The 12,500-nt window shown below is 49.7% G+C and overlaps 1 protein-coding gene across 1 annotated transcript in view; it reads right to left on the bottom strand.

The window, feature by feature from the left end:
* Window positions 1-12,500, bottom strand: part of grm7 (glutamate metabotropic receptor 7) — a 160,295-nt gene that overhangs the window by 23,822 nt on the left and 123,973 nt on the right. Inside the window, exon 8 of the mRNA XM_085407707.1 lies at window positions 1-70. This exon is cut by the window's left edge and continues 866 nt beyond it. Within this exon, the coding sequence (XP_085263833.1) occupies window positions 1-70 (70 nt within the window). The remainder of the gene's footprint in view (window positions 71-12,500) is intronic.

The raw sequence follows: 12,500 nt of genomic DNA, 5'->3' as shown, positions 1-12,500 counted from the left end.
TTTTACAGGGAAGGCTGCACACGGAGGTGGGAACCTCCTGTTCTCCTCGAGGCCACTGCATGTCCTCCTTCTGGAGAGAGAGCATGGAGACAGTGAATGGTTAGATCAGCGCCCCAACATATTCTCACTGCCAACTCATCAGAAACCGCTTCTCTTCATGTTGTAACACAGGGTCATTTTCTCAGGTAGGTTAGGAGGCAGGTGGAGTACCAGATGTAGTTTAGACCAGCGGTCCCCAAGCCCTGGGCCACGGACCGGTGTCAGTCCGTGAGTCGTTTGGTGCCGGGCTGTGAGAGTTGAGGCTTGGGTGTGAAATCTATGATGTTCAGGGTTATTGTTAACTCTGTTTCCCTGGGTCTGTTCCTGTGTGTTACGAATAAATCTTTCTTTTTTTGGTACTGGTTTTATTTTGTTGTATTGTATTTGTTGTATTCGCGACACCTTAAAGGCCGGTCTGTGAAAATATTGTTGGACATAAACCGGTCCGTGGCGCAAACAAGGTTGGGACCGCCGGTTTAGACCAGTGCTTCCCAACCTTTTGGAGCCACGGCACATATTTCACATTAGATAAATCACACCACAGAAGCAAAATGTCACAAAAATCATTTGATCGTTTTCTGCCTCGCACCAGCCTCGGTTTGTCCCCAGGATACCTTTTTTGCTTTGCTTTCACTGCTCATGCTACGGCCTTCATCTGGGTCGCAGTTTTCTCCAGGACCAGGTCTCACGGACTACGTTTTCTTTTCAAACATTTATCTGGGATTACGCTATTACGCACTGCGTCGTCTCACAGCATGACGATTTTGTAATTTCTTCTTCATCTTCTTCTGTTTTACTGGCAGTTGGCAACCCATTTAATTAGAGCAGATAGTTGTACTGCCCTCTAGTGGAAGAGAAGGTAATTGTTCCGCCTATTACTCACGCCGATGGCTTAGAGCAGGGGTGTCGAACTCCAGGCCTCGAGGGCCGGTGTCCTGCAGGTTTTAGATCTCACCCTGGGTCAACACACCTGAATCACATGATTAGTTCATTACCAGGCCTCTGGAGAACTTCAAGACGTGTTGATGAGGTCATTTATCCATTTAAATCAGCTGTGTTGGATCAAGGACATCTAAAACCTGCAGGACCTGGAGTTCGACGCCTGTGGCTTAGAGTACTACAGTGTTCCCTCGTTCTAAACCCACAATAGGTGAAATCCACGAAGTAGCAGCTTTATTTTTTACAATTATTATGGATGTTTTGAAAACCCCTCACTACACACTTTATACACTTTTCTCAGACAGGCATGAACATTTTCACACTTTTCTCTCTTGTTTAAACTGTCAAAGTTCAAACCTTCGTAGAAAGTCCAGTATTATAGGATGAAACCAAAGATCAAACTCTGTTTTCAGGTCCAGAACATGGAATAGAGCCGCTGCCAGAGAATTCAACATTAATGAATCACTAATGAATCAGTGGAAGTGGAGGAAGCACGAAGAATGAGCTGAGTAAAGTTTGACTTATCTGACTGTTTTGTTTCGCTTAATGTGCCTTATAAGCTGGAAAATACGGTAACTTCTACCTGCCTTTTGTCCAAATCTTTGTGCGATGGTTAGCATCTTCCTGCCGCAGGAGACTTTGACGGAGCAAACGTTTCATCGACATTGGTGTTTGTTGGGAGAAAACTTACAAACATGCAGCACTTCAGAGTCACACTGCTAGCATCGAAGATTTAAGTAAATTTGACAAGCTGAACGCGTTCTGCACTGGACACGGCACGAGAGTGAGTGACAATGGTCTACAGCCAATCAGGACGCAGAACACAATGCGCTGCAAAAAACAACAACAAAAAAAGGCACCACATCCAGAGAAAGACACCAACAACCCATCGCTCACAGGCTTTCAGTAACAGTCAGTGTCTCTGGTGTTACATGTCTACATTTGGGTTTTATATCTTGACCACTTCTCGCAGCGGCTCACTGGATCTGCTGGTTTCTACCGATGGCGCTATAGGTCTTTCAACCCACTCTCATCATCAATGTGTTTTTTTGTGTTGTTGCTTTGATGCGCTGACATTATTGTCCACCAAGACATAACCTGCCAGTGTTAGAGACCTGAAACCTGTCTTAGGGGTTGCAGGAGCAGGTTTATCAGCCTGCAGTCTGGACCATGCTCTGTTTGAACCTCTGTGCTCTGGTTTTGTCACATTACATTTAGGAAAGGATCTTGGTTGAAGGTATAATCCCACAATATTTGGGGGTCAGTACTATCTTGTAAGTATAAAAACAGCTGCTCCATAACTGTAATTACACAGTATTTGTATCAGTCACAGTATCAGCGTGAGGGTTTCTTGTGTTTAGGGTCCGTGTGTCCATCGTGTCAGATCACAAACGAGTGAGCAGCAAAGGCACGACTGGTTGGGAATCGAACATCTCACACAGACACTGAGCCAGCAGCAGGTGTGTCACTGCTCAGGACGACTTTGTGGATCAGATAAAAACACAAAGACACAAAATACGTCGCTGATCTTTTAAAAAACTAAAATGTGTTTTCCTGCTCTGACCTCTGCGACTGCACAGGAAACATTTATTAATGATGGCCACACCTCCTCCTCACACATACACGTTCTATAACACATGCTGACTGTTCCTGTACAAAGTCTGTGTTGGTAATTCGTACTGGTTCACATGTAGCATGATGGGAATGTGCCAGACCAGCTGGCATTTCCACTTCCTGCCTGAACAAATCCATCGTATCCACTCAGATCGTTGGTCACTTTAATGGGAGAGCTAGCGTTAGCGCAGAAAGCCAGCTCAGGGTTGGATCTCGAAACCTGATCGATACGTCCATGAGGGGAACGATGAGCTACAAACATTCATGGTGCTTTTATTTTGAAAGTCAAGCTCGCTTACAAGTCGCAGGTTTTCCTTTTTGGGAGGAAAACACCTGTAAGTGTGCAGCAAGAACGAGCCCGTAATGGTCTTTACTGAAAGTCACATTAAGTGGAATGGACTTTAACTACCCTCTTATCTGGCCGTTAAGTGATGACGCGACGAATCCTACTTCCGGGTCTAAAGTAGTCTGCGTTTAATATGGCTTTTGTGTTGTTAACATGTTTAATGTTTTGTATTTTCTTCTATTTGATCTCAAAAAGCTCCTAAAACAGTCAGTGATCGCTGTTGACCTCCCTCGGCTTTTATTACCGCTAATCATTTATTTAAGCTCAGTTTTTAAAACCTTAGGATGTAACTACAGCCCAGCCCATGCAGCAGTTTATGAATGACTAACCTCGTATTGTGGATGGATTATCTCAGTTGTTCTCCTGGCTGAAGTTTGGTCCTTTTACAGCATCCTGCCATGCGATTACATTTGTTCCTGACCACCGAGAACACTCACGGTAACTTTTATCGAGTGGAAAAAGTTAGCTTGTTTATATTATGCTAACATAGCTGTGTCGCTAGCGGTCACGTAGCACATCATTATATAGCAGCTAGCCCAACTTCAGTAACCCTACAAACGTCACTGCTGTTTAGTTTTCTGTCTTCATTTATGCTGGAAGTGATAACAGAGCTGTACGTTTGAATTTGTTTCCAAAACCCCGCAGTCAGGACATGCTATATTGTATTTAGATAGAAGCTAGCGAGCTAACTCCCTGCTAACTTCTAACTCCGTTAAATGTCATAAATTCCGTTTTCATGGATGCCTGGATGTTAAACTCAATTGTTACACCTGGTAGAGCAGAACGCTGATCATTTTATTAAAGATGAAAGACTTTAGACAGTTTTTCAACTCTCAGTAATGCCACAGTGATCGTTTGATATATGGACCTGCAGCGGAGTTTAGGTCCAGACACGGCTAGTGATGTCAGACTGAACGACCGGATAAGGAAACCCCTGAGGAACGGTGACTAATCCCTTCTTGCAGCATGCAGCCAACGGGGAATTTATTCATTTATCGTGTTTTGTTGTACCGTTTTATTTTTAGTGTCTTAGGCTGAGTTTTATTTTGTTAATGCTGTGTAGTTTTCACAGTGGCTTTGGAGAGACGTCTTCAAATAAACCAGTGATGGAAAAACTACTTTCGTCTGCCTGTGCTTTGAGGGAATCATACACATGTATGTGCTGTACAGCTGCATGTGCTTATTATTATTAATAAATTATAAAGAACAGTTGCTGAGTGAGTCTGAATTTCAGCTGTGCCTGTTTGATGTGACTTAAATGAAACTTAATGCATGAAGGGATGATTGTAATGCTGTTTTATTAACGAGTTTTCGCTCTTTCAGGTTTAAAACGCCTCTTTAGAAAGCGTCCGATCCGATGTGCCAGCGCAGGATTCTGAGTATTGTTCAGTGCGCTGTTGTGTGAAGTGATGCGCTTGTGGAAATGAGCTCCAAGCCCTCCCTGAAACGCTGCCCAGACCCTGGAAGGAGCTGAGCTCTGACGGATGCTGTGTGTTTGTTATTGTGTGCTGATGAATTTGGCAGATAGCTGCTCGCCGTCTGATCTAAAAGGACTTGGAGGGATTTGAAAAGCTGCTGTGACCCAGAGCTGATCCATTACAGAGCGCTAAGGACGTCCTCAGACAGATTATCTGCAGAGGCCGATCTCAATGAGCCTTTGGTTCCGGCGGCACCGGGAAAGAAAGTCCAGAATCAATAGCGGATGTTATCGCCGCCCACCATGATCCAGATTGCCCCGGCTCCCCGCCCACCACCAAACAGCCGAGTGGATAACCTGGAATAGCCGGGGATGGAAGGCCGCGTGGGGCTAACAGCCTGGCTCGTCTCTGTCCAAGCTGACAGTTCAGAGCCAGCCTCTAATCCCCCCCCCCCTCGAAAACAGGCGGCGGTCCAGCTCTGAAGGGAAGGAAACGCATCTCTCCCACACAGCTCCTGTCTCCTAATTCATTTTCCCTATTATGAAATTCTGATTACATTCATCAGCATTTGCTTCCACACATCCATACATCACTCCCCCGTCCCATCCAACCTTTTCACTGCACGCCAAGCATCATCAGAATTACATGACCGGCTGACACAAATCCCCGCTGCTCCTCCTCGCCATCAGCTCACAGGCAGGTGAATCCGCCGCCACGTTTAATGCACGGATGGCGTTCAAATCCTACTCGTCACATAAGAAACGAGCTCCTCCGCACGCCATGAGAGAGTGACTCACAGCCTCACTAATAACACAAATCCAGACGGGATGGGATGCAAAACGCCACGAGCGGCGGCAGGTCAATCATTTAAATGAAAACGCCATCTGTCTTCTGGCCTTCGCAGCGGTCAGGAGGGCTGCCCGCCGCCGAGGCGTGTTCAATAATTCACCCCGAGCTTTGAAGAGGTGTCACAGCTGGTGGAAAGAGCCCCCCCCACACACACAGCCTCAGCAGCTGATTAAGTGTCCGGGTCCTGAACTCAGCCGGCACGCCGACAGCTTCGTCCAACACAGGAAATAAAATGAGGACAACTGTGTTCGCTGTAAAGGTTACAGCAGAAACAACGCTGTTCATTACGCTTCCTGCAGCTCTCTGCATCACGGCGCTCAGGAGCGCTCCACCAACTCGACCAACAACCCGAGTCACCCAGGTCCCAATTATCCTACCCAGCATCCTTAGATCCCGCCGACCCAAACCAGTAATGTGTCCTTTCACACACCTGGAAAAATAAGGGTGAGACCGAATGTCCACGTAAAATCCATCTGCTCTGGGGTCCAGCAGGATAAAATCGATTATTTATGACTCTCTGAGCACATGAGCCCAATCTGGGTCACAAATCAGCAGACCTGTGGGGGTGTGATTATTCTACACGCCGTCTGACAAATACGACAGAGAGGAAGCGAAGCTTTAACACGTTTCAGGAAAGAGAGGCGGCTGGTTCGGAGCCAGAATCTGACTCTGGGCCGTCGGCATCATCAGCCGGCGCACTGTTTCTGCAAAACGATGCAATTACCGCCCGCGTCCGTGCCGACCTGAACGCTGACCGTCGCTGAGCAGAAACGTCCCAGACGTCCCAGCAAATCGCCCCCAAGTCAGACGGTGCCAAGAGCTCCATCTGAGACTCTACAGGCCTCAGTCAGCAGGTTAAAGGTCAAAGTTCATGACAGTGCAACTAGAAACAGACTGAAGGAGTAAGGCTGTTATGAAAGCCTCCTCTGTGAAAGGACCTCGTCAGACACAAATGAGTCCTGACGTGGGTTTTTGGCATTCTGCTGCACATTTATATACTCTCCTCCTCAACCTTTGCACTTTTTAGAGGAAACACCTACAAATGCACCTGTGTCCACGCCTGTCCATCACGCCGCTTTACTGAAACTTTACGTGAAGCTGAGCTCTGCAGGAGAACTTGTGCTCTGTGGGGTTCGGGGAGGGCTAGATGCTCCGCTCATGGTTAAGCGCTGACGAGGCTGATCCTGACCGATAATGTGCTGCTGGCAGACGGCGTCATGAAGCTTTGCTTCGTCTGGTTCCTGTCGGAGGCCGGCCTGCAGGTTTCTGCTTTAAATGAAACTAAAGGTCAGATTTGCAAGGAGACAAAAGGTGAGCGAGTAAATGTTCACTGGGTGTAAAATGGAAAAAGAAACCGAGGAGGTCCATGAACACTCCCTGCGCCTCCCTCGCTGTTATTCTTATCACTGTCGGGCAGACCTTTGCTCCCACGCCTGCTGTCACACTCCTCGTCGATAAGCCGGCGCTGTGATTCCGTTGTAGGCCGCGGGTCAGTGTGGGTCAGGTGAGCGGTGCAGGGGAAGCGCCTCTTTCTGCTCGCTGTTAGTCACAGCAGCGTCTGTTCGCCTGGAAGAGCCAATAACACATCAACACTCTCTGGGGGGGGAGCTTCCAGTCTCACTGTACCAGGGACGCAGTGACGGGCTCTCCGCACCGTTGCCATGGATACCTTTTTTTTGGCCTCGATTCTTCATTGCCCCCCCCGCCCCCTCGCCTCCTGACTGCGTGTTGGATGCTGTCGGGCGGTCGCCCAGCAGTAACCGCTTCACAAACATGTCTCGCTTTCCTCCATCTGCCCGCACGCAGAGGGCTCGTCTGCCCCGCCTCCCTGTTCTCACATGTCTCCCTCTTCCTGCCTTCTTTTCATCTTCGTTCCTGGTGAAGCACACAAGCACCGCGGGAGACGAGGGGCTCGCGTCCCCCCTAATATTAGTAACGAGCAGTCATGAAACGCCTCCCGAGGCTAATTTCCTCCGCCTCGACATTCAGCATCAAACCGACTCCGGAGCGTGAGGAAGCTCACTGAACTCTTCGCGTCTCCTTCATGTTGTGCTGCAGTCTCTTTAAATGGATATGCAGGATAAAGCGAGCAGAATCCATCTGTGGTATCAGAGCAGAGCAGAGGGACGCAGCGAGCCTTCTCCATGCCACAGAGCACAGGAACTCCCATAACCATGGAAACAGCTTCGCTGGGCTAAAGTGACACTGAGAGAAACAAGCCTCACCCAAAGTCCATCGAACGTCACTGTTTGATGTCTCCAGAGGACCAAACGGTTTAACAGGACCAACTTGGCTCTCGCTCTGCAGGCCTACTTGTTGTTCCTAGAGTATTTAAAAGTAGAATGGGAGGCAGAGCCTTCAGTTTTCAGGCCCCTCTTCTGTGGAACCAGCTTCCAGTTTGGATTCAGGAGACAGACACTATCTCTACTTTCAAGATTAGGCTTCAAACTTTCCTTTTTGCTAAAGCATATAGTTAGGGCTGGACCAGGTGACCCTGAATCCTCCCTTAGTTATGCTGCAATAGACGTAGGCTGCTGAGGATTCCCATGATGCACTGGGTGCTTCTTCTTCACTTCCCTTCACAGATTCCTGGAGGTGTATTTGCTTCCTGTGGTTTCCTGTCTGTAATTATAATCCCATGCCCCTCCGCCTCCTTTCTTTGCTCCTCCCTTCAGCTGACAGAGGACAGCCATCACGCAGAGCATGTGACTCTCCACACTCACTGTAGTCATCCTGTCCCTCCTGACCAACGGCCTCCATTAAACTGCAGCATCTCTCGGCTGAGTCAGCCTCGGCAGCAGGCCGCCTCTCACAAACGCCGTCTGCTTTCCTTCCATTATTGTGAGCCGCAGTCATTAACTCAGTCACTGTGGATCATGATTAAACTGATTAATTGAATGAAGGAGGAAATAAGTCCCCCGGGTCCCGGTGAGGCCGAGTGCAGCTGAACGTTTGCGGTTAGCGGATGAGCGGCGTGCTCGAGTGACAGAAACCAACGGAAAGGACCAAAGAACAGGAAACTCATCAGAGACAAGATCACAGGCATGCCGGCGCCATTCATCCTTCATGTGACAAACACACAGCAGCCACACGCCACGTTCTGCGAGCGCGCTCAGTTTGCTGACTGAAATCAGTCCCGCCTCCGTTAATTATTCACCCGGAAAACTGAAAAATGATCCAGAGGGCTGATTATGATTCAGCGTATCATGTAAAACCGCTCAGAGAAGTCACAGCCGCCGCAAACAATGCGAGCAGATGTTCATTGGTAATCACACAAATGTCCAGCAGGGGCAGCAGCGAGTCAGTCCCCACAGCCAACAGGTTTACAGGCCGACACAAGCTGCTGGTTTCTATAGCACTTCCTGAACCTGCGAACATGTTTGTCTGTGAGTGACTGTAGGGTTTTTACACACAGAGAGGGCGGAGTCACCAGCTTCAGCGCATCTGAAATGCTCTGATGAGTCAGCAGTGTGTCTGCGTAAAGCAGCCTATCACGGAGCTGCTGCCAGGTGATCGACGGTGATGATGATGAAGGTGGAGCGGCAGCTGACAAACAGCTGACAAACAGGAATTCAGGATTTCCAGTGAAACATGGTCTCTGATTCCATCTGGTACCGATTAACAAAGAAATACCGAAATGAAAATGAAATCTCTTCGACACGAGCCGACTGCGTCAGCAGCAGCTCGGAGAAACGTTGACGAATCTGCAGCACGAGTTTAAAAGTTTTCTTTAACGAAGCGATAACAGGCGTGTGTGAACAGCACGAGGATTAAACCTGATTTAAAGCCGCGAGGAAAGCACCTTCAGCTCACTTAAGCCTTTATCAGGCTCCCACGGGCACCGTGCGAGGTGCACTTCACAGCAGCGCTCGGCGCTCCAACATCACTGCGGTGCGAAACGTTGCCGTGTGCGATGACCCGCTGCGACTCGGGATTATTCTAAAGCACAGAATAAAAGCTCTGTGTACATCAGCTGAGAGCGGGCGGCGTTTTCCCTCCACAGGTGAGAGATTGAGGTCCTTTGTTCTTTGATGCCGGTGCCGAACAAACACACGTCTGACCCTGCTTCAAAGAAAAGCTGCAGATGGAAAAAACAAACAGGGAATTTGAATAATTATCTTCCTTTTAGCTGCGTTTGAGACACAAACTGAAGAGCCGCTGTGTCCTTTATCTTTGAAGGGGTTTAGAAACAGACATCGTGTCACACGTGTGCTGCTTTTATTACTGCGAAATATTCACAAGACTGTCCAAAGGAGCTGCAGAGGAAAACTCAGAGAGTGTAAACGTCCTCGGCGCTGAGCGCATCACTCCAGCACACAGCCTCGATCAACACCAGTTTAACCACAGTGTCCAGTTTAAAAGAGAGCCTGTCAGCTCGAGGCTGCGGCGTTCGCAGGTGGCGGCGTGCCGCTCTGTTCTGATGAAGGCAGAGCCAAGCATCAAAGTTTCATTTCAAAAACCAGACGTGGGCGGGGCCCAGCAAACAGCACTGAGGCTCAGCTTCTGACCTGGAAGCCTCCGGTGACTCTGCGGAGACGTCTGGACTGGCAAGGTGTGATTGGCTGGAGCAGGGAGTTGTGGGAGTGTCTGCTTGGACTGCTGGTTGACATGGTTGTGCAGGACAACAAAACCTGGCTGTGAGGCCTCATATTTGAGACTTTTTAAAGGCGCCCTGATAAAAATCATAGCTCTGTAAACCTGCTGAGGCTGTCACCAGGATGCAGGTGACCCCTCCCTCCTGCTAACAGGTGTGCTCACCTGCGCTCTGTCAGCTGCAGCTGCAGTGGACAGTTTAATGCGGGTCCTGACACTGTTTCAGAGTCCCACAGAGGGAAAGATTAGCTTTTCAAAATCATTAAAAGGAAGGACACCACAGGACACAGACAATATTTCTCCCCTTGTTCGTCTCCTCCCGCCTCCCCTCCTCCCTCCTGACATCTGCTGTTAATCCTCTCCAGGCCACAGACCCCGTTTCATCCCATTCCCAGCCTCAATTGAGATTAATTCAATTTATCACTTGTAATTTCTTCTAGCCGCCAGTAAACGGCTCGTGTATTAGCCCGGGCTCCTCAGAGGGCCAAATTGATTCTGCATGCTGAGCGATGCTTTGTGCATTCAGGATACCAACACATGTCGACCGAAGGGGAGGAGGAGGAGGAGGGGAAGGAGGTCTTCCTCATAGCTGTGTGTGTGAGACACTGAAGGAGTTTGGTTACCTGCAGCCACATCTGGGGGTTTAAACAGGAAGTGGTGCTGCGTTTCACCGAGACCCTCCTTAGTGACCACTTCAGTGTGAGGACAGCAAGGTCCAGGAGGAGCGAGGTCCAGGAGGAGTGAGGTCCAGGAGGTCCAGGAGGAGTGAGGTCCAGGAGGAGCGAGGTCCAGGAGGTCCAGGAGGTCCAGGAGGAGTGAGGTCCAGGAGGAGCGAGGTCCAGGAGGAGCGAGGTCCAGGAGGTCCAGGAGGAGTGAGGTCCAGGAGGAGCGAGGTCCAGGAGGAGCGAGGTCCAGGAGGTCCAGGAGGAGTGAGGTCCAGGAGGTCCAGGAGGAGTGAGGTCCAGGAGGAGCGAGGTCCAGGAGGTCCAGGAGGAGTGAGGTCCAGGAGGTCCAGGAGGAGTGAGGTCCAGGAGGAGCTGCAGACACTCCTCACAGTACAGCCAGGTTGGAGACGCCTCTCTGATCAGCTGCAGCTCAGCGCTCTGATGTCATGGAGCAGTGGGAGGAGACACCGGCAACGTGACCTCGGATCCTCCAGACAGCGCAGGTACTGCAGGGGGTCAGGGGTCACCCAGGGGACCTCCACAGCACAGGGAGGGGCTTTTAATGTTGGAGGTTACCATAGTAACAGCACAAGTATTTGAATAAGTGCACGTGTCCTCATGTGACTGCACGCTCCATGAGCCTGTCACTGCTGAGCACGTCAATTTCCCCATTGAAGCATTTTCTATTCTATTCTATTCTATTCTATTCTATTCTATCGTACACACATGAACTTCACGTGAAAGCATGTATTTATGTTTCATGCTGATATTTGCTGCTCTGTCTTCGCCCTTCAGAGTCTGCGGATCAGAAAAGTCAGATTTCTATGAGCAGCAAAGGCGTCTCCAAGGAAACGTCTCCACATGAAGAAGGTGACCTGGAGCCGGTGGCGGCGGCAAGACCGGCGGCGGTGACTCTGAGCTCGGTCTTTCATGTCTCAGCAGGGAGCACAGGTCCTGCTGGCTGCTGAGGCTGATCTGTGGGAGAGGAATCCCTCGCAGGCCTCCTCCTCCTCCTCGCTGATGGGCAGCAGACTCTGAGCTCCTGATGATCACGCTGACATTTAAACGTGTGTCGGAGCTTCTACTGCTGTCCTGCTGGCTGCTGAGGTTTCCTCCACTCGAACATCCACCCGACCAGCTCCTCCCATCACGGGTCACATTCAGCTTTCTGGTTATTCACTCATTTTTGGCCCTGTTCCATTTTTAACTTGATTTTGTTTGTAATGGTTGTGTTCACTTAGAGACGGTTTCACCTTCAAAGAACAGAAACGTGACCAACATGAGCGGAAACATGCGTGCGTTGTTAGGGGCGTGGCCTCTTTGTCCTTTGTATCTGTCCATCACAGTCGGGGTCTAGGCTGGAAGTCTCCTCCTCTTGAAGGCGACTCTTGCAGCTTTTAGCCAACCCTGGTACAAATCTGACCGGCATCAGACCGGCGACCTGTCCAGGTGTGCCCCGCCTCTCACCCTATGGCCGCTGGCATAGGCTGAGGCTGACCTGGATAAGTGGAAAATAGATGATGGATGGAGCAAATCTAAAAAAATCCACGGCCAAAAGTCTGAGTAACTAAATGAGCCGAGCGTATCAGTAATATGTCGCCTTCACAGCGTTGCAAACACGAGGACGGAGGAATAGCAGCTCCTGCTCTGCCACATCGGGCTGTGCAGCTGAATAATTTAGTGTTGTGAAGAAGCAGAGACGTGGCCCTGAATGAAGAAGAAGAGCGACTCGCTGGCTGTCCAGATCACGAGAAGTGCGACGAGCGAGTCACATATCAGAGCGTCTCCAGCGCCCGCAGTTTTGGCTCGCCGTAGCGTGGAATAAAGAGAGAGAGGCTCCAGACCGGACTTCACTGAGGCGATCGTGGTTACTCAGCCTAACTGTGACATGTTTCAGATCCAAACCTCCATCCGTCCAGGTCTCAGTAACTACACCTGACCGAGCGCTCTGACCCTGAGTATTTAATCTCAGCAGTATTTAGTGTCTGCTCTGTGCTTCTTAACGTCTCTCCGTCCTGATCCAGACTTTCACAGGAG

Source organism: Rhamphochromis longiceps, linkage group LG5 (genome assembly GCF_057381845.1).
Source record: "Rhamphochromis longiceps isolate RC_006_pf linkage group LG5, R_longiceps_female_GT1.1, whole genome shotgun sequence".
Lineage (NCBI taxonomy): Eukaryota > Metazoa > Chordata > Actinopteri > Cichliformes > Cichlidae > Rhamphochromis > Rhamphochromis longiceps.
Note: the sequence above shows the minus strand (reverse complement) of the source record. Positions and strands in the feature narration are given on the sequence as shown.